Below are 21447 nucleotides of genomic sequence, written 5' to 3'. Positions count from 1 at the left end.
GCGTGACTGTCATGTGACCCATGGCGTGACTGTCATGTGACCCATGGCGTGACTGTCATGTGACCCATGGTGTGACTGTCATGTGACCCATGGCGTGACTGTCATGTGACCCATGGCGTGACTGTCATGTGACCCATGGCGTGACTGTCATGTGACCCATGGCGTGACTGTCATGTGACCCATGGCGTGACTATCACAGACATGCCTACCGTCCCGCCAAAATCGGAAGTCCCGCTTTTTCACCTAAAAAATCAATTTGTTCCGTCATCCTGAAATTGACTCACTTGGTTCTGATTTTTTTGAAAAAATAATTTAATAAAGAAAGGTAATAAAGTAAATTGAAAAAATGTCAGGGAAAAGCGATTATCTCCCTTTGGCACACGTTTCTGTTTCCTAGTTTACTTACAATATTTACAATTATCATCTTAATGCTAGATCTAGTTAGTAGTATATCTACTACTACTAGATCTACAATTGTAACTAGATCTACTAGTAGATACTGAAATAGTGAATACTGATCTATCTTGTAAGTTTAACTTAACTAGTAACTACTATTATGAAGAACTTAGTAAGAAGTAACTAGGAGACTAGGAGTTTTACTAGGTAGATCAAGGGTCTTTGCTCGTAACTTTATATATGATGAAGCCTTCAGCATTTGTTATTCATATAGCATAGAACATAGCAAGACACAAATAATCAAATCAATAATGTTATGTCAAAGCTATGATTTTTATTCGGGGGGGGGGGGGGGGGTCTCAGGTTATTGGTTAATTTATTTTTTAAAATGTAAGCTGACATTAAGCAGTATTTAAATGTATCCTAGAGACTAGTTATATATTACTAGAAGCCTACTAATGTCATTAGAGTAATTTTTAATTAATTATTTTTATTTCTGACTTAGTAAAGTTGCGTCCGCACGTATGTTCCTCTTTTTGGCTTCAAATTCCTCTTTTTAGGCATAACTGTTCCTACTTTTGGCTGACAGGGGTAGGCATGTCTGCTGTCATGTGACCCATGGCGTGACTGTCATGTGACCCATGGTGTGACTGTCATGTGACCCATGGCATGACTGTCACGTGACCCATGGTGTCACTGTTAGGTGATAGTCAGCAGACATGCTGATGTAGTTTTTGTTTAATGTTTTGTGCAGGTTTTCGGCATCCTGCTGCTACTACCGTATCCAGAACTATCCGCGTGTTGCATCAGCTCTTGAGTATAACTGTGAAACCAACCAATCGGGACAAATTTGAAGTTACATCACAAACTGTAGCTTATCTGGCTGGTAAGTTTCTTTGATGAAAACATCTGTTTTTTGTCAGGCTACAACAATTTAAAATCAATAGTTCAAAAATAAATATATGACTTTTAAAAAAATAAAACAATCTTCTATCTGTCGACTTTAAGTCTCTGCTTATGTTGAAAAGTCTGTTTAGGTTGAAAAGTCCATGTTTTGATCTGGCTTGTCAGTCTTTTCTCCTGGCTCTTGTGTTTTCTCATCATTTCTCATCTGTACTAGTTCCACCTTTTGTCTGTACTAGTTCCACCTTTTGTCTGTACTAGTTCCACCTTTTGTCTGTACTAGTTCCACCTTTTGTCTGTACTAGTTCCACCTTTTGTCTGTACTAGTTCCACCTTTTGTCTGTACTAGTTCCACCTTTTGTCTGTACTAGTTCCACCTTTTGTCTGTCTGTACTAGTTCCACCTTTTGTCTGTCTGTACTAGTTCCACCTTTTGTCTGTACTAGTTCCACCTTTTGTCTGTACTAGTTCCACCTTTTGTCTGTACTAGTTCCACCTTTTGTCTGTACTAGTTCCACCTTTTGTCTGTACTAGTTCCACCTTTTGTCTGTCTGTACTAGTTCCACCTTTTGTCTGTCTGTACTAGTTCCACCTTTTGTCTGTACTAGTTCCACCTTTTGTCTGTACTAGTTCCACCTTTTGTCTGTACTAGTTCCACCTTTTGTCTGTACTAGTTCCACCTTTTGTCTGTACTAGTTCCACCTTTTGTCTGTACTAGTTCCACCTTTTGTCTGTACTAGTTCCACCTTTTGTTTGTACTAGTTCCACCTTTTGTCTGTACTAGTTCCACCTTTTGTCTGTCTGTACTAGTTCCACCTTTTGTCTGTACTAGTTCCACCTTTTGTCTGTCTGTACTAGTTCCACCTTTTGTCTGTACTAGTTCCACCTTTTGTCTGTCTGTACTAGTTCCACCTTTTGTCTGTCTGTACTAGTTCCACCTTTTGTCTGTACTAGTTCCACCTTTTGTCTGTACTAGTTCCACCTTTTGTCTGTACTAGTTCCACCTTTTGTCTGTACTAGTTCCACCTTTTGTCTGTACTAGTTCCACCTTTTGTCTGTACTAGTTCCACCTTTTGTCTGTACTAGTTCCACCTTTTGTCTGTACTAGTTCCACCTTTTGTCTGTACTAGTTCCACCTTTTGTCTGTACTAGTTCCACCTTTTGTCTGTACTAGTTCCACCTTTGTCTGTACTAGTTCCACCTTTTGTCTGTACTAGTTCCACCTTTTGTCTGTACTAGTTCCACCTTTTGTCTGTACTAGTTCCACCTTTTGTCTGTACTAGTTCCACCTTTTGTCTGTACTAGTTCCACCTTTTGTCTGTACTAGTTCCACCTTTTGTCTGTACTAGTTCCACCTTTTGTCTGTACTAGTTCCACCTTTTGTCTGTACTAGTTCCACCTTTTGTCTGTACTAGTTCCACCTTTTGTCTGTACTAGTTCCACCTTTTGTCTGTACTAGTTCCACCTTTTGTCTGTACTAGTTCCACCTTTTGTCTGTACTAGTTCCACCTTTTGTCTGTACTAGTTCCACCTTTTGTCTGTACTAGTTCCACCTTTTGTCTGTACTAGTTCCACCTTTTGTCTGTACTAGTTCCACCTTTGTCTGTACTAGTTCCACCTTTTGTCTGTACTAGTTCCACCTTTTGTCTGTACTAGTTCCACCTTTTGTCTGTACTAGTTCCACCTTTTGTCTGTACTAGTTCCACCTTTTGTCTGTACTAGTTCCACCTTTTGTCTGTACTAGTTCCACCTTTTGTCTGTACTAGTTCCACCTTTTGTCTGTACTAGTTCCACCTTTTGTCTGTACTAGTTCCACCTTTTGTCTGTACTAGTTCCACCTTTTGTCTGTACTAGTTCCACCTTTTGTCTGTACTAGTTCCACCTTTTGTCTGTACTAGTTCCACCTTTTGTCTGTACTAGTTCCACCTTTTGTCTGTACTAGTTCCACCTTTTGTCTGTACTAGTTCCACCTTTTGTCTGTACTAGTTCCACCTTTTGTCTGTCTGTACTAGTTCCACCTTTTGTTTGCAGCACTGGTGTCTGTATCAGAAGAGGTGCGAAGTCGATGTCACCTGAAACATCGTACACCAAACTACCTGAGTGATTCACCATCCAGTGAAAGTGTCAGTTCGGATCTAGCTAGCCAAGGGCAATCACCTTCACCATCATTACCCACCTCTACCTCCACTTCAGGGGTTTCCACCCCAATCACACACCCAAACCCTGCACAGGTGAGTCCACCAACCGTACTTAGGGCAGTCACACGTATCATATTGCCTGTATTATTTGACTCATACTTTCTCTGGCTCTAAATTTCCCCATTTTCCAGACCAAGAGACAAAAAAGTTTTGATGTGCTGGACCAGTCAGCCCTAGCTGCTGCAAGACAACAGCCAACCAAGGTGGGGAGTTGGGAGACAGGAGAACAGAATGGTGGCCCACCAGGGTCTGGTGGGCTCAGTCCTCAGAGAGTTCAAAGGTCATTGCAGCCTGCCTCCAGCCAGGTGGGTGAGGTAAATAGTTTTCTATTTGGGTCTACACACATTAGGTCAGTACTGGACCTTGTGGGTCTACACACATTAGGTCAGTACTGGACCTTGTGGGTCTACACACATTAGGTCAGTACTGGACCTTGTGGGTCTACACACATTTGGTCAGTACTGGACCTTGTGGGTCTACACACATTTGGTCAGTACTGGACCTTGTGGGTCTACACACATTTGGACAGTACTGGACCTTGTGGGTCTACACACATTTGGTCAGTACTGGACCTTGTGGGTCTACACACATTTGGTCAGTACTGGACCTTGTGGGTCTACACACATTTGGACAGTACTGGACCTTGTGGGTCTACACACATTTGGACAGTACTGGACCTTGTGGGTCTACACACATTTGGACAGTACTGGACCTTGTGGGTCTACACACATTTGGACAGTACTGGACCTTGTGGGTCTACACACATTTGGTCAGTACTGGACCTTGTGGGTCTACACACATTTGGTCAGTACTGGACCTTGTGGGTCTACACACATTTGGACAGTACTGGACCTTGTGGGTCTACACACATTTGGACAGTACTGGACCTTGTGGGTCTACACACATTTGGACAGTACTGGACCTTGTGGGTCTACACACATTTGGACAGTACTGGACCTTGTGGGTCTACACACATTTGGACAGTACTGGACCTTGTGGGTCTACACACATTTGGACAGTACTGGACCTTGTGGGTCTACACACATTTGGTCAGTACTGGACCTTGTGGGTCTACACACATTTGGTCAGTACTGGACCTTGTGGGTCTACACACATTTGGACAGTACTGGACCTTGTGGGTCTACACACATTTGGTCAGTACTGGACCTTGTGGGTCTACACACATTTGGACAGTACTGGACCTTGTGGGTCTACACACATTTGGTCAGTACTGGACCTTGTGGGTCTACACACATTTGGTCAGTACTGGACCTTGTGGGTCTACACACATTTGGACAGTACTGGACCTTGTGGGTCTACACACATTTGGTCAGTACTGGACCTTGTGGGTCTACACACATTTGGTCAGTACTGGACCTTGTGGGTCTACATACATTTGGACAGTACTGGACCTTGTGGGTCTACACACATTTGGACAGTACTGGACCTTGTGGGTCTACACACATTTGGTCAGTACTGGACCTTGTGGGTCTACACACATTTGGTCAGTACTGGACCTTGTGGGTCTACACACATTTGGACAGTACTGGACCTTGTGGGTCTACACACATTTGGACAGTACTGGACCTTGTGGGTCTACACACATTTGGACAGTACTGGACCTTGTGGGTCTACACACATTTGGACAGTACTGGACCTTGTGGGTCTACACACATTTGGACAGTACTGGACCTTGTGGGTCTACACACATTTGGACAGTACTGGACCTTGTGGGTCTACACACATTTGGTCAGTACTGGACCTTGTGGGTCTACACACATTTGGTCAGTACTGGACCTTGTGGGTCTACACACATTTGGACAGTACTGGACCTTGTGGGTCTACACACATTTGGTCAGTACTGGACCTTGTGGGTCTACACACATTTGGACAGTACTGGACCTTGTGGGTCTACACACATTTGGTCAGTACTGGACCTTGTGGGTCTACACACATTTGGTCAGTACTGGACCTTGTGGGTCTACACACATTTGGACAGTACTGGACCTTGTGGGTCTACACACATTTGGTCAGTACTGGACCTTGTGGGTCTACACACATTTGGTCAGTACTGGACCTTGTGGGTCTACATACATTTGGACAGTACTGGACCTTGTGGGTCTACACACATTTGGTCAGTACTGGACCTTGTGGGTCTACACACATTTGGTCAGTACTGGACCTTGTGGGTCTACATACATTTGGACAGTACTGGACCTTGTGGGTCTACACACATTTGGTCAGTACTTGACCTTGTGGGTCTACACACATTTGGTCAGTACTGGACCTTGTGGGTCTACATACATTTGGACAGTACTGGACCTTGTGGGTCTACATACATTTGGACAGTACTGGACCTTGTGGGTCTACACACATTTGGACAGTACTGGACCTTGTGGGTCTACACACATTTGGTCAGTACTGGACCTTGTGGGTCTACATACATTTGGTCAGTACTGGACCTTGTGGGTCTACACACATTTGGTCAGTACTGGACCTTGTGGGTCTACACACATTTGGTCAGTACTGGACCTTGTGGGTCTACACACATTTGGTCAGTACTGGACCTTGTGGGTCTACATACATTTGGACAGTACTGGACCTTGTGGGTCTACACACATTTGGACAGTACTGGACCTTGTGGGTCTACACACATTTGGTCAGTACTGGACCTTGTGGGTCTACACACATTTGGTCAGTACTGGACCTTGTGGGTCTACATACATTTGGACAGTACTGGACCTTGTGGGTCTACACACATTTGGTCAGTACTGGACCTTGTGGGTCTACACACATTTGGTCAGTACTGGACCTTGTGGGTCTACACACATTTGGTCAGTACTGGACCTTGTGGGTCTACACACATTTGGTCAGTACTGGACCTTGTGGGTCTACACACATTCGGTCAGTACTGGACCTTGTGGGTCTACACACATTTGGTCAGTACTGGACCTTGTGGGTCTACACACATTTGGTCAGTACTGGACCTTGTGGGTCTACACACATTTGGACAGTACTGGACCTTGTGGGTCTACACACATTTGGTCAGTACTGGACCTTGTGGGTCTACACACATTTGGTCAGTACTGGACCTTGTGGGTCTACACACATTTGGACAGTACTGGACCTTGTGGGTCTACACACATTTGGACAGTACTGGACCTTGTGGGTCTACACACATTTGGACAGTACTGGACCTTGTGGGTCTACACACATTTGGTCAGTACTGGACCTTGTGGGTCTACACACATTTGGTCAGTACTGGACCTTGTGGGTCTACATACATTTGGTCAGTACTGGACCTTGTGGGTCTACACACATTTGGTCAGTACTGGACCTTGTGGGTCTACACACATTTGGTCAGTACTGGACCTTGTGGGTCTACACACCTTTGGACAGTACTGGACCAGTATTTAGACAGTGCTTAAAAAACTATGAACATAGAGAGTGGTAAAGGAAGTGAATAGCTTGACAATATTAGAGATGACTTTCAGCCTCAACTTGCCTGCAACAACTCCAAGTGGCACAGCCTGGACAGTGAACCAGCCACATGTGTCAGGCCGCCTCTCTCACAGACACGAAGCTCCTCAATGCCTATTCCTGGGAAAAAAATAATGGACCCTTCCAAGTCCTCGCTGCCCCCTCCCCGGAGTGGTCGCAGCTCTGTGTCTAATGAAAACAACGTGCTGCTTGATCCTGAGGTCTTGACTGACTACCCTACCCAGACTCTGGTATTAACAGTATTGGTAAGTCTTCACAATCAACCAATCCCCCAGCTATGTCTTAACAAACTTACTACCCAGGGATATGACTATTCAGATTTTTCAGTTGGAGCTACAGTTTTCCTTCACTAATTTCATTTTCTCAGAATTTTTTCACCCACTTTTGACATATTCAGACTTTTGAATATATTTGTACAAAGTTTTACAAATTTAGGAAAACAACTGAAATAACCTCTTCTAGAAAGAGTTGCCATGTCCATTTCACACATTCTTATTTAAAAATCAAGTATTATGCCTGGCTTACAGTATAGATAAACAAAATCAAATATGTGCAGATCTTTTCAATAGGATGATCACACTTGGTCAAGTACTAGGTCAAGATTCTAAATTTTGGCGGATTTCCAAATTTTTTGATCACACACTTTTAGTCCGATATCAGTTTATAAAAAATATGGAAGAAAGTAGTCTTAAATGTTTTTGTTTTTTAAATGAAAAGTAAATCACCCAAGCCTGGTATCTTTACCCTTAATCTGGCATGTGTGTTAGTCTAGCCATAGCATAATTTATCTACTGTATTTGGACTCACTGGCTGTTTTTAAAGCTACCCCTATTTACAGTTTATCCTTGCAAAAGGTGACTATTAGGACAAGATTAATCCGCTCCTTGCAGCAAATATCATGGTCAGTCTCAAATAGCTATGCTCCTGCTTAGGTGTATGCTATAAGCCTACTGATTTCAAAACTAGAGTTTCTTCCAGGCATCTCTTAGAAAATATATACTTTTAACAGTGTCCGCCCTGCCGCAGCCGCCCCCCCCCCCCCCTCCCCCCACCCCCTTGGAGAAAAAAGTCTGGAAGAAACACTGTTCAAAACTAATGTGACCTCACCTTGACCCCAACTGTTTCTTGCTTGTGAAAGAAAAAATATGACTATTTTTTATAACACTCTACAGCTATTCCAAAAGCATAAATAACTGTAGCTTGGCTACTATAAAAATAGTTAATTTTGGTTCAGACGTTTTTACGAGAATTGATTCCAAAACACTTTAGAAAATAAATATCATTTTCTTTTAAATTTCATCTAATCTGGTCGATCTTATTTTCAAATTACAATTAATCTAAATTTAGGTTCTTTACTGTTGAAGACTTACATTTTTACCATGCTCATCTTTAAGATTATAAGGCATAATTAAATTGAAAACAAAGGTATTAATTAATTATAAGACTGTTTGTGACACCTCAGCCAACTCTAAGTCTAGACTATGCCACCCACCTTTAATATGACACCTCAGCCAACCCTTGGAGTTGCAATGAATTAGCTATGTTACATGATACATTTCTTTGTGTTTTTTTCAGGCTACTTTAGTTCGCAACACCACTGATGAAAATGAAGCGAGAATTTTGTATGAGTATTTAGCTGAGGCGTCTGTTGTCTTTCCAAAAGTTTTTCCTGTCATGTAAGTTCTTGTCTGTCATTCTATGTACAGGTTAGGTCACTGTAGCCAACAGTATAAGTCACTATCACATTTGTTGTGCTGGTCTGACTTAGGTCACTCACTGTCTGATCTAGAGATTGATGCTGTTTCAAAAGTTTTGGCACAATTTTTATGAAATCATCTGATGGGTTAAAGCCAGACATGCCTACCATCCCGCCTCATGTGGAATTCTTCCAATGAATTCCAATAAAGAAATGGTGTCTCGTTCCACCATTCTTTATGTTGTCGTAGTTAGTTCCACTAAATTGAAAAAATAAATAAAAGGAAATGAAAAAAGAGCCATGAAAATGTGATTACTTTCCTTCGGCATCTATTTCTTTTATTAAAAAGTAAGAAGGAAAATATTAACGCACTAACTAAAAATAATCCAAATATTACACCAGTAACGCCCTTTAGTTTTTTGTTTGTATTATTGTGGCCTACCACTAGCTAGTACATGGCAAGCTAGGAGCACAGGAGCTTGGAAAGCTAATCAATGAATCCTAAATAGTTAAAGGTAGTTTTAGCATCAACTACCAGTGTTAAATTAAGTCAATAGCTTAAAAGGTGTAGTAGTGGTTTTATCATAGTGGAGGAGAGGGAGTTAACATGTTTTTTTTTTTAAATTTAAGATTAAATTAAGCAGTATATAGATCTAGATGCAGGCCAGATATGAACTATATATAACTATACTAAAACTATACATAATTCTTATATCTAGTACTACTGTTATGCTTTTTATCTTATTTAAATTATGGCTTATTTATTTTTCAGTTAAACAAAGTTCCTCTTTTTTCCTTCAAATTCCTCTTTTTAAGTCTGACTCTTCCTACTTTTGGTCTCTTTGGGGTAGGCATGTCTGGCCAGACAGATAAGTTTGGTTGCTAAAAAGTATAAGAAATCCAATGTGAAATTTCATTTATTTATCTGAAACAGTACTCTAATTATAGGCTTTGGAAAAACCAAAGGTATAAAAAGTTCCACTCACTGAAAAGTTTATACAGAACTCCAAATTTAATATAATACATGGTCAAAGGAATAGAGGTCAGAGAAGACAAGATGTCTGATTAAAGTTTTCTAAACTCCATTATTTGATAGATTTGTGCTGAAGAAGCAATGTGTTTCCTTGTAGCCTTGTGTTTCCCCATTGAATGTGTGCCAGTTAATGAAGTGATTCCCTTGTAACTTTCAGCCAATGGTTAGCCTTGTGTTTCCCCATTGAATGTGTGCCAGTTAATGAAGTGATTCCCTTGTAACTTTCAGCCACAGCCTGTTGGATGCCAAGATCATTAATGTCTTGTCTCTCTGCCATGACCAAGCCATCCTCAATGCAGTACAGAGCATCATACAGAACATGATTGCTTGCGAGGACGTTTCTCAACAGCAGCAGCTCTCCTATTTACAAAGTAAGCAATTCAATCATTGCCTGGACTAACTGAGCTTAACCTATTTACAAAGTAAGCAATTCAATCATTGCCTGGAGTAACTGAGCTTAACCTTTTTACAAAGTAAACATTCAATCATTGCCTGTACTAACTGAGCTTAACCTATTTACAAAGTAAGCAATTCAATCATTGCCTGGACTAACTGAGCTTAAGCTCTAGCTCCCTAACCCATACTTGCTCTTCTTTCAGGTATTGGTTTTGGTGGTCTCTGGAGGTTTGCAGGCACATTCTCCAAGTCCACTGGAAGTTCTGACACAGCAGAGCTCTTTGTCAACTGTTTAGAGAAAGCCATGATGGTAGAGTCTTGTCTCCCTGGGGACGACCTTGACATCCTCAATCCTTACCCCAGCAGTCTTGGGATTTGTTCCAACTTGAATCTGTCCAGCTCTATGTCCAGCCTAAGTGTTGGCTCAATGCATTCCCCAACAGACAAAGACAATCTGGAGAAGGCTGGGGCCAATGGTGGCCGCACCAGGCACAGCTCGGCCACCCTGGCTGGGAGCAAGCCCCGGGGTGGCAGCTTTAAACAAAAAGAAAAGAAGAAAATCATTGATGTTGACTGACTAGGGCTAATGACCTCTTACAAGCCATAATCATTGTCTCAGCAGTAGTTATGTCTTGTAGGGGGCACCACTTGCTCAGACCTTTGGCCAACTTATGATTGGCTGCTTGCTGTCAGGCTGTGCTCAATACATGTGTAGGACCAGAGGAGCAGGGATCCTCAATCATTCATCATGTCCCCAACTAGCAGGGATCCTCAATCATTCATCATGTGTCTCTCATAAGGATGGTAATTTATGTGTAACAAATTACCTCATTTATTTGAATTTGCAGAATTTATTGTCTGATGGCCCAACATGACAAGTGTGAGCCACCTTTTATTGTCTGATGGCCCAACATGACAAGTGTGAGCCACCTTTTATTGTCTGATGGCCCAACATGACAAGTGTGAGCCACCTTTTATTGTCTGATGGCCCAACATGACGAGTGTGAGCCACCTTTTATTGTCTGATGGCCCAACATGACAACTGTGAGCCACCTTTTATTGTCTGATGGCCCAACATGACAACTGTGAGCCACCTTTTGTTAACTGTAATGCTGGTGGAGCTAGCTGATGTTTGGTTTGCTTTAACTTTTCTATCCATCATCCTTTGTCTTCAACTTTCTATCAAGTATTACCTCCCCTGTCTTTAACTTTTCTATCAAGTATTATCTCCCCTAACCTAACATTATGGCTCACCCATTGAAATAGAAACTATCTGGTTGCTTACAGTAATTGGCTTTGTCCTATTAGTTTACACTGTAGGAAGGCTGGTTGCTTATAGTTTATTTAATGAGCAAATACCAAAGAGGCTTCTAGGGAGACAGAGGAAAGTTGTTCAGACAGAGGTGTGTTTAGTCACATTGTTTCTTTCAGACATTTGTTCATGTCATTTGAAGGCTGTTTGTCCATTGGTCTGTTACTGTGATGTCATCAAAGTTCACTGGCTCATATCAAACATGCATATCATTTTTGAATAGAAAAAGATTTTTTTTAAACAAATCAAAAAACCCTTGAAAAACCTAATGTTACCTTGATTGTTGGTGTTGTCAGTTGTGTCAGTGGTCAGTTGTGTCAGTGGTCAGTTGTGTGTTGTCTCAATGAACCTGAGCTTCTCAAGTTTGTCTGACCTAGTGAGCCCATGTTTGAACTGATCTCATATTTGTCTACTTGAAGCCTGTATATTATGTTACATATGTTCGTTGTTTTACCAAAGGAAATATAATATAAATACTTTTATATATATATATATATATTCTTTTAATTGTGACAACTATTGTATCTGTATGTGTGTGTGTATATATATATCATCACTGAATTGTTAGAACTTGTTTGATGCCTGCCTGTCATTATTCTGCTTTGGCTGTCTTTAAACAATCTGAACATTTCCAATTGCATTTTTAAAAGTCCCATACCTTCATCACATTCAAACTATTGAGTCTATATTGAGTGTATATATTTAAACGTTATAACTGTTATAAAAATATTGAAATATGAGATATAGAAAAGAATTGACTTGTAAATATGCCATATGTCAATGAGACATTTTGAGTATCCATTTGGTGCTAAGATCACTCCCATTTAGCCACACAAACATTGATTAGTACTCCTAGTCAAAAACACAAGTTCATTTAATGGAAGTATTTGATGTAATTATTGATCTTGTAACTAAGTCTTTTGTTTACTGTGTCCAACATTTGTCTGCTTTATGTTGATGGCATTTGTTAGGTAGACCTTGTCCTATTGATGTTTGGTTTCATTGTCACACTCATTCATTAAATGGTCATATTTGGCTCATGAGCTTTTTTTTTTCTCACCCAGGATACATCACGTGAGTTAGAAGAGGTCTAGGACATTTACTCCCCCCCCCCCCCCTAAAATAAAAAATAATGTCAACAACAAAATACTAATTTACAAACATTGACATAAAATATACATTCTGAATTTGTTTTGTTATGGTTAATCTGTCAAAAGCAAACAAAGGAAAACCTAAAGTTTGAATATCCTGTGCTATTTTGGGTATGATTGATGAGCACTTAAAGAAAATTGATACAGCTCTGTCCATGGTCAGCCTACAGTGGTCTGTGGGAGGCAGCTCCCACCTAGCATGTCCCACATGTCAGGCTCATTAAGCGCTCCTTTAAGATATACATCATACTCTTCTAAAATCCTTTCTGCTACCAGTGTCAACTAACATTTTCAAAAGTACTTTGAAAGATACATTTCTAGGTGGGTGGTGTTTCATTTCTTGAGAATACTTCTATACATCAATACATAGCAATATTCCTATCCTTCCTCTAGTCGGGGGGGGGGGGGGGGGGGGGGGCATTGTCCTACTACAGTTTATAGGTGGGAGTGGGTGTCTTGCTCCAGGCTACAACCCAACATGAGTCTCAGTGTTCACATTAAGCCTAACTCAGTCCACACAGCTAAAAACAAACTATTTGAGAGAAATTTTATTTCAAGTATTATTAAAAACTCTATAAAAATGTTGAAGAATTGAATGATGTCTTGTGACTGCTAGATGAATGATACATAAACTTGATGAACATTATATTTGTAAAAAAATTATCAGCAGGTTAATTCATGTTAACCCTACACAATGATCTACCTTTTTAAATGTGATTTAGAAATGGTAATATAATTATTATAAAAAAGTACAAAATAATGTTGACAGTGTATTAGTCTAGGGAAAAGCAACACATTGGAAGGGTGCACAGGATAATTACAAAAATAACTGACCCTTCATTTTTTGTTTTGACCTGTGTACAAAATCTCATTTGTCCATCTTGAAGAAAGTCAACATTTTGGTGAGTTTGTCCAGATGAGAAGCGTGAGGGTAGGGATGTTTTGTTGATGTTTTTGTGTGGACATTACCCATGGATGAGCCCATGCTCCATTGTCTGGTATCAACTTCAACCCAGTGGGATGAACTACCTCTATTGATGGTACATACATGGCCTACACAGCCAGAACTACCTAACGCCCCATTTGGTCATACAAATATACAATGGTACAAACAAAAAAATAATGGCAAGGTATAAAACATCATTCATCATTTTTCCTTTGTAGCCCCTGGAAGCAGAGGGCCGCAGTTACACTTTTCCAGCAGACTCTGTTTTGGGCTGCTCCCTTTATCTGTGCCCATGTGAGCCCAGCTGTCTTAGCCTCTTCCTCTACCATTCTTTTCCATGTTTTCTTTGGCCGGCCCACTTTCCTTTTTCCCTGGGGATTCCAGTCCATTTTTTACAATATTTCCTTCTTCCCTATTTACAGGCCTTGATATTCTTCTATGTTGGCTGCAGTTTTGTATTTTACCACAGGTCTTTGTTTGGTATTCTGTCTGGCCATCTTATTTTAAGGATCTGTCGTAAGCATTTATTTGTAAAGACTGTAACCTATCTGGCTTTACCTTTGTAACCTTCCTTGTATTAAAATTTTTTATCATGCTCTGGAGTGACAGGGATATGCACTTCCATATTGGGCACAGTGAGTTGAAGGCACATCTATCCTTGTTGATATGGCATTTTATGTCCTCGTCTGATCCTCCGTCCTTATTGATCAAGCTTCCGAGATATGTGAATGTGTTTCTGGTAAATCTTCTCCTTTTAGCTGTATGGGCAGGTCCTGGCTTTTATTGATTCTGATGACTTCTGTTTTACTTTTGTTGATTTTTAGTCCAACTTTGGAGGATTCTTCAGATAGCCAATTCAGTTTGGCTTGTGCATGTTGCTGCTTGTGAGATAGTAGGCAGATGTCATCGGTAAAAATCTAGATCTTCCAGCCTTTTGGTGAAACTCCACTGGATTCCTGTGTCTTTTTTTGTGGCCCTCAGCATGATCCAGTCAATTACCATCAACAATATCATTGGCGTTAGCAAACATTCCTGTCTCACTCCCATCTTCACTGTAAAGAGGTTTGTTAGTTTTCCTTTGTGTATTACCAGACAGGAGGAGTCTTCATATAGTTTCTATGTGATAGATATACATTTTTTGGGCATTCCATGTTGGCTCATTAGCTTCCAGATAACGTCTCAATTCACACTGTCAAACGCCTTTTCAAAGTTGACAAGTCATGTATAATGGTACAAAACGCTGTTGTATGTACAAAAATTATTTGGTACTCCAATATAACAGAATGGTTCTAAATTATTGCTCATAAAGTCTTTATCTCTAAAAACTTGACAGATAAGTAGAAAATTGTTGAGAATCAACTTTCATATTTCAATGTAACTCACATTGGCTTGAATAAAAACAGTAGCCCCATCCTCATGAATTTTCCCAAAGTCTGAAGACGTCAGTCTGACCCTGAGCAGCCCATGATGCTCCTACAATTCTTTGATCCTATCATCCTTGCTGTCATCTGATGTTTGTTTTGTGACATCATGAACCATCTGATCTGTGACTCTATCGTGTCTACCTGGAACTCCTGTGAGCAGTTGAAGCACCTGCCTAGCCAGGTACTGTACAGATGCTGTGTGAGGTGGCCAGCACAAGATCTCAACCACCCGCTGGACATGGTGCTCCAGGAAGGCTTTCAACAAAAATGGAACTGGAGAAAAACGTGGGTTTTCATAACTAACAAGTTCTGAGTTGAATCTGTGATGGTCCAGTCTCTCTCAATCTTTGCTCATCACAGCCTATCACTTCAAATGTACACGGTCATGTTTCAAATAATGACCACAGCCACACATGTATATGGTCAAATAATGACCACAGCCACACATGTACATGGTCAAATAATGACCACAGCCACACATGTACATGGTCAAATAATGACAACAGCCACACATGTGCATGGTCAAATAATGACCACAGCCACACATGTACATGGTCAAATAATGACCACAGCCACACATGTACATGGTCAAATAATGACCACAGCCACACATGTACATGGTCAAATAATGACCACAGCCACATATGATGAAGATTACAAATCTGAGTTCTGTGGTGAGTCCTATGAGTCTAACCTTGAAGATAATCCTGAAGCTGCATCAGGCCATGAAGAAGGACACTATCAGGTCCAGTCTTTAACAGCTTGTCTATGTAGGCCACTAGCAACAACATGTTGCTCTCTAGTAGCTGACACGAGACCACTGCAGTACAAGTTTACAAATCAAGGAGCGCTACACTACTAAGGCCTAGATCAATCTAAATGTTTACTTGGGGAATTAAACTTGATAAAGAAATTAAAAAGAAATGATTGCTTTGTGAACTATCCAAGTCTAATTGAATGAACTCAGGGCATATTTCTAGTTGCCACTCAAGTAAGAATTTGTTGAAAGATTTTTCTGTGCAGTTATCAGCTAAGTAAGTAACTTGAATATCTGACCTGATGTGCTCATCTTGCTGATGATGCTGATACAGGACTGTAACAAGCTGACGTCACTGGTCAGGAAAGCCGTGTCCAACACTAGAGTGTAGGCTTGGCCTTCATTCTCCAACAGCAAATCTCTGACTTGATCTGCTCAGCACAAATAATAAAGCTATTAGCCTTGAGATGTGGCTGTCTAGTCCTAGACTATGGAGAGTGTAGAAGAGTATTTGTTACCATTAGCACTGAAAGACGCCAGTATTGACAGGACTGCTGGAACAAGTTTCTTGTCAAAAGTTTTTTCCCCAAAACTGAACACAACTTTCTGTAGAAGTCCTGCATCCAACATTTGCTAGGCACACACAGAAAAGTAAATGTTTTAAACACTGGCCGTACAGATAAGTGAATGTTTTAAACACTGGCCATACAGATAAGTAAATGTTTCAAACACTGGCCATACAGATAAGTGAATGTTTGACACTTTGACTTACTGGTAAATGTTTTTTCCCTAAGTTAAAGACAACCTCTAGAATGTGTTCTCTGTGCTCTTCATCACAGAACCCCTCCACCAAGCAAGTCAGGAAACCTTCGTAGCAAAGCTTGTCCTAGAAAAGGTGAAGGACATGTTGAAAAACAAATGTTGAGTTTTAATCAATCTAACTGGTAGGTGGTGAAAGTCTGTATATACCGCTGGGCGATTAAATCTGGCCATTCTAGCCAATGCTTCAATGACCAGAGCCCGATCTGTCTCGGCATGACAAGTGTACCAAATGCCCTTCAACTTGAGCACAAGACCTCTTTTAACCATCTGCTTACATCCAGCCTCTGGGGGGAAAAATTAAATAATAAATGTAGAAATAAATTAAACAATCTGAGAATAATATAGGTCGTCCAAAAGTAACATTTCTCTTTTTTTTTTTTTTTGTGGCCGATTTGTACGAAGGGTTCGCCAACACAGGTAGAAGAAAAAAAATTAAAAGCTCATCTTAAGCTGCAGTTTTGAATTATCAACAGTCAAAGAAATTTAAAGTTTACGAGCTTTGCATACTGATTTAACTATTTTCTCCTTGATTGTGTAACTGTCAAACATATATCTTGAAGAAACAGAGACCTAAACCGCTTTCCAGCTTTACCTAGATGGGGGGGGGGGGGCCTTTTTGCGACTAAAATTGGAAGGATTTACATGGATTGATGAGTATATAACCTTTATCTCTTAAAAGAGAAACACACTAGACTAAAGCGTTTTGTACGATTGTGTAACATTAAAAAACTAATTAGTGACGTTAGACCTCGAGGCATACAGTAAAGGAGACTTCACATTTAGCTAAAGATCCAGACTGAATATTTTTGACAAAGCATTTAAATTTCGCACATCTGCGAATTCGAGCTGCTTTGTCTGTCAGATCCCAGTTTGTTTCCTCTAGCTTGTTTCATTTTACTTATTCAATCAACCAGTCAACGAGATACCCACTGTGTACAATCAATCATAAATGTTTCAAATTTGCTATTGTATGTCACTTGTATGACCGTATTCTAACAAACTTATAAACCAGCTAGAATCTATGTACCATACCACAACAGATACTGTTCCAGAGATAGAACATAACAAGATTGGCCTAAACTAATTAGCGCCTGCTAAAAACTTCTACTTTATTTTTTTCTAAAAATAATAATCTTTTTAAAAAGGACTAGACTACCCGTTATCTAGTTAAATAACTGTGGGTTTCGGGGGATCATCCATAAATGACATCACGTCTACCAGCACTTCTGCCAAAATAACCAGACTTCCACATTCAAAAAGACGTTTTTTATATTTTAAAAACTCTACTAAACTCTACTTCACCTGCCCAGTGCCCCGCCAAGTCTCAGACATGTTTGTATTAAAAAAAAAAACGATACCGGCCGAGCATGGCTCTGACCACACTATCCCTTCATATGCTGAGAACATAGAAACAGGTGAACTCTACTTCACCTACCCTGTGCCCCGCGAGGTCCTGATAGTCAACCTTATCATTCACATATAGGCCTTAAGAAAAAACAATTGTTGTAAAAAAAAAAGTCATTGTTCTGAACTTTTATAATTAATAATAATGTGGTTAATCTAGCAATGAATATATCAATAAATTAATTAACGGCTTTAAATTAGTTTGTAATTAACAGTGTGTTTAAGAAAGAACAATATTTACCACCCAAAATCCTATTTTACAGCTCTACACATAATGCAAATTCTCCCCAATAACAAATCAAACAAACAAACAAAAAATGAGTTATCAAACGTCACTATTCAGTCAAAGTTAAGCCATTGTTCAAAAACTTTAAAATTAATGAGGTTAATCTACCTATGAATAAATCAATAAATTAATTAACGTCTTTAAATAAATGTGTGATTAACAGTCCGTCTGCAATCAAAAATTGTTCTCTACCTACATACTATTTTACAGCCCCCCCCCCATATATAGCAGTTTCCTTACAGTACCAACTCAGACAAACAAATAAATATTCAAACATGTAAACAAACTTGAGTTTTAGTAGTATACTAGACTACCCGTTATCTAGTTAGATAACTGTGGGTTTCGGGGGTCATCCATAAATGACATCACGTCTGTCAGCGCTTATCATCCCAAAATAACCAGACCCCACATTCAAAAAGACGTTTTTTATATTTTAAAAACCCTACTAAACTCTACTTCACCTGCCCAGTGTCCCGCCAAGTCTCAACATGTTTGAATTTAAAAAAAAACAATTCCGGCCGAGTATGGCTCTGACCACACTATCTCTTCATATGCTGAGAACATAGAAACAGGTGAACTCTACTTCACCTACCCTGTGCCCCGCGAGGTCCTGATAGTCAACCTTATCATTCACATATAGGCCTTAAGAAAAAACAATTGTTGTAAAAAAAAAAAGTCATTGTTCTGAACTTTTATAATTAATAATAATGTGGTTAATCTACCTATGAATATATCAATACATTAATTAACGGCTTTAAATTAGTTTGTAATTAACAGTGTGTTTAAGAAGAAACAATATTTACCACCCAAAATCCTATTTTACAGCTCTACGCATAATGCAGATTCTCCCCAATAACAAATAAAAAAAACAAACAAACAAAAAAAATTAATTATCAAACGTCACTATTCAGTCAAAGTTAAGCCATTGTTCAAAAACTTTAAAATTAATGTGGTTAATCTACCTATGAACAAATCAATAAATTAATTAACGTCTTTAAATAAATGTGTGATTAACAGTCTGTCTGAAAACAAAAATTGTTCTCTACCTACATACTATTTTACAGCGCTCCACATAGAGTAGAACCATTTATGATTTACAATAGTCAATCAGACAAACAAATAAATATTCAAACGTAAACAAACTTGAGTTTTAGTAGTATTAAGATTAGATAGATAATGCATCTTAAAAAAGGTAATTAAATTGGCGTCGAGTAAAGTTTATGTGGAACGAAAATCATAAACCATAATTATTAAATCTTTTCCGAACTGTCGTACATACACACACATATGTATATGTATGTATATATATATATATATATATATATATATATATATATATATATATATATATATATATACATATATATATATGCATTTCTGTGCGTATATGTATTTCTGTGTATGTATGTATTTCTATGTTTTTATATATGCATATATATATATGCTTATGTATGTATATATATATGCATATATATATATATATATGCTTATGTATGTATATAAAGCATATGTAAGTATGCAAATAGCATGTATGCATATGCATATATATGCATATGTATGTCTGCAAATGCATGTCTGCATATGTATATATGTATCTGTGTGTATATGTGTTTACGGCTGGGCATAGTGCTGACCGCACTATCCGTTCATATGCCAAGGGTCACAGAAACACTTGTCCCTAAGACCGTCAGGTTTGAAAGGGAACTTTACAAGACATTACTATTTCTTCCCCCCCCCCCTTCTTTATAGCTAGCATTCTAGCATGTGTGGGTGTAAATTGTTAAAAGTAAAAGACAATCAGCCTTTACGCACATGCTTTGTCAATTTTTTAAAACTCACTTATCTTCAGCCCTCTTAACAAAAGAAAAAAGTTGATCAGAAAGTACCCAACCCATTACATTTTCTTGTTTATTTTGGTAGAACCAGGCTACGATAATTTGTCTTCAAATATTCTTTGAGCTGTTTCTCTTTGGTAGGAAATTGCTAATTACTATTTAATAAATCCGTATAAATATTAAATTTCTTACTTATTAATCAAGTTACATTACCCCCCCCCCCAATAGGAGTGTGAGGTCTAGTATAGATGATCGTTATTAAAAAGGAAATACTCACCATCAACACAGAGTTTACAGAGAAGAATCAGATTTTGTCTTGGCAACTAAACAGAAGAAAAAACGAAACTAATCATTGACAAGTCCCTAGCACACATGAGTGAGACTAAACACATTGATAAACTTAGTTCAATGTCAACTAAATTACCATTTATTGTTATATTGTTTCTACTTCGTCCTGTGTTGGGGGGGGGTGTGGTGCTTAAAAGTAACTGATGACAGCAGTGTTATGGTAAGATCAAACAAGTTAGTCTTAACATTATAATTATATGGCAAAACTCAGATAAATTAAAAACAGTACTGACTATCATGTGTGCTACACCTATAAAAATACCTCCATTGACCTCTCAAGTTGAGCTTACTGTGCACCAATTGTAGTGTTGTATGTTGAAATGAGCTTACTGTGCACCAATTATAGTGTTGTATGTTGAAATGAGCTTACTGTGCACCAATTGTAGTGTTGTATGTTGAAATGAGCTTACTGTGCACCAATTGTAGTGTTGTATGTTGAAATAAGCTTATTGTGCACCAATTGTAGTGTTGTATGTTGAAATGAGCTTACTATGCACCAATTGTAGTGTTGTATGTTGAAATGAGCTTACTGTGCACCAATTGTAGTGTTGTATGTTGAAATAAGCTTATTGTGCACCAATTGTAGTGTTGTATGTTGAAATGAGCTTACTATGCACCAATTGTAGTGTTGTATGTTGAAATGAGCTTACTGTGCACCAGTTTTGTATTTGGATCACGCTGACACCGTGTTGACCTCGGTTAGACAAGGTGACCTGAAAATAAAATTATTACAGACTACTTTCCCATTAGATCTTTATATCTATATACTACTCAAACTAAAACTTACTTATTTATAAATTTGTTATTTTTTTTTCTTTGTTGTTTCCACTTTGGGGGGGGGGGGGGCATCCCTAAAATGACTACCCTCATAATTTCATAAAATCTGATTGTATTTGTGTTTACCTGTTGTGTTTGCATTATGTTTGTGTTTGGTCTTGTTATGTTCCTAAGTTGGTACATTTAAAAAAAGATTCACAGTGACCAAGTACGGGTATGCAGCTTTTATATATATATATATATATATATATATATATATATAT

The 21447-nt window shown here is 39.0% G+C and overlaps 2 protein-coding genes across 2 annotated transcripts in view; one reads left to right on the top strand and one right to left on the bottom strand.

Moving 5' to 3' along the window:
• The window catches only part of LOC131954012 (neurofibromin), a 90329-nt gene extending 77859 nt beyond the window's left edge, over positions 1-12470 (top strand). Inside the window, exons 55-61 of the mRNA XM_059317490.1 lie at positions 1151-1282; positions 3330-3529; positions 3628-3810; positions 6991-7242; positions 8573-8673; positions 9955-10097; positions 10326-12470. Of these exons, the coding sequence (XP_059173473.1) occupies positions 1151-1282; positions 3330-3529; positions 3628-3810; positions 6991-7242; positions 8573-8673; positions 9955-10097; positions 10326-10699 (1385 nt within the window). The 3' untranslated portion in view covers positions 10700-12470. The remainder of the gene's footprint in view (positions 1-1150; positions 1283-3329; positions 3530-3627; positions 3811-6990; positions 7243-8572; positions 8674-9954; positions 10098-10325) is intronic.
• A 656-nt stretch (positions 12471-13126) lies between these two features.
• Positions 13127-21120, bottom strand: LOC131954011 (uncharacterized; the record flags this gene model as incomplete). The annotated part of the gene is given in 8 exon segments (XM_059317489.1): positions 13127-15228; positions 15650-15775; positions 16012-16143; positions 16231-16345; positions 16485-16598; positions 16682-16818; positions 20337-20382; positions 21058-21120. Coding segments are annotated over 8 exon segments (957 nt in total), but the record flags the coding sequence as incomplete, so codon positions are not given.
• Between the last annotated feature and the right edge of the window lie 327 nt (positions 21121-21447).

Source organism: Physella acuta, unplaced genomic scaffold (assembly GCF_028476545.2).
Source record: "Physella acuta isolate Inbredline_101_S28 unplaced genomic scaffold, ASM2847654v3 ptg000969l, whole genome shotgun sequence".
Classification (NCBI taxonomy): domain Eukaryota; kingdom Metazoa; phylum Mollusca; class Gastropoda; family Physidae; genus Physella; species Physella acuta.
This window is presented reverse-complemented; position numbering and strand designations above follow the sequence as displayed.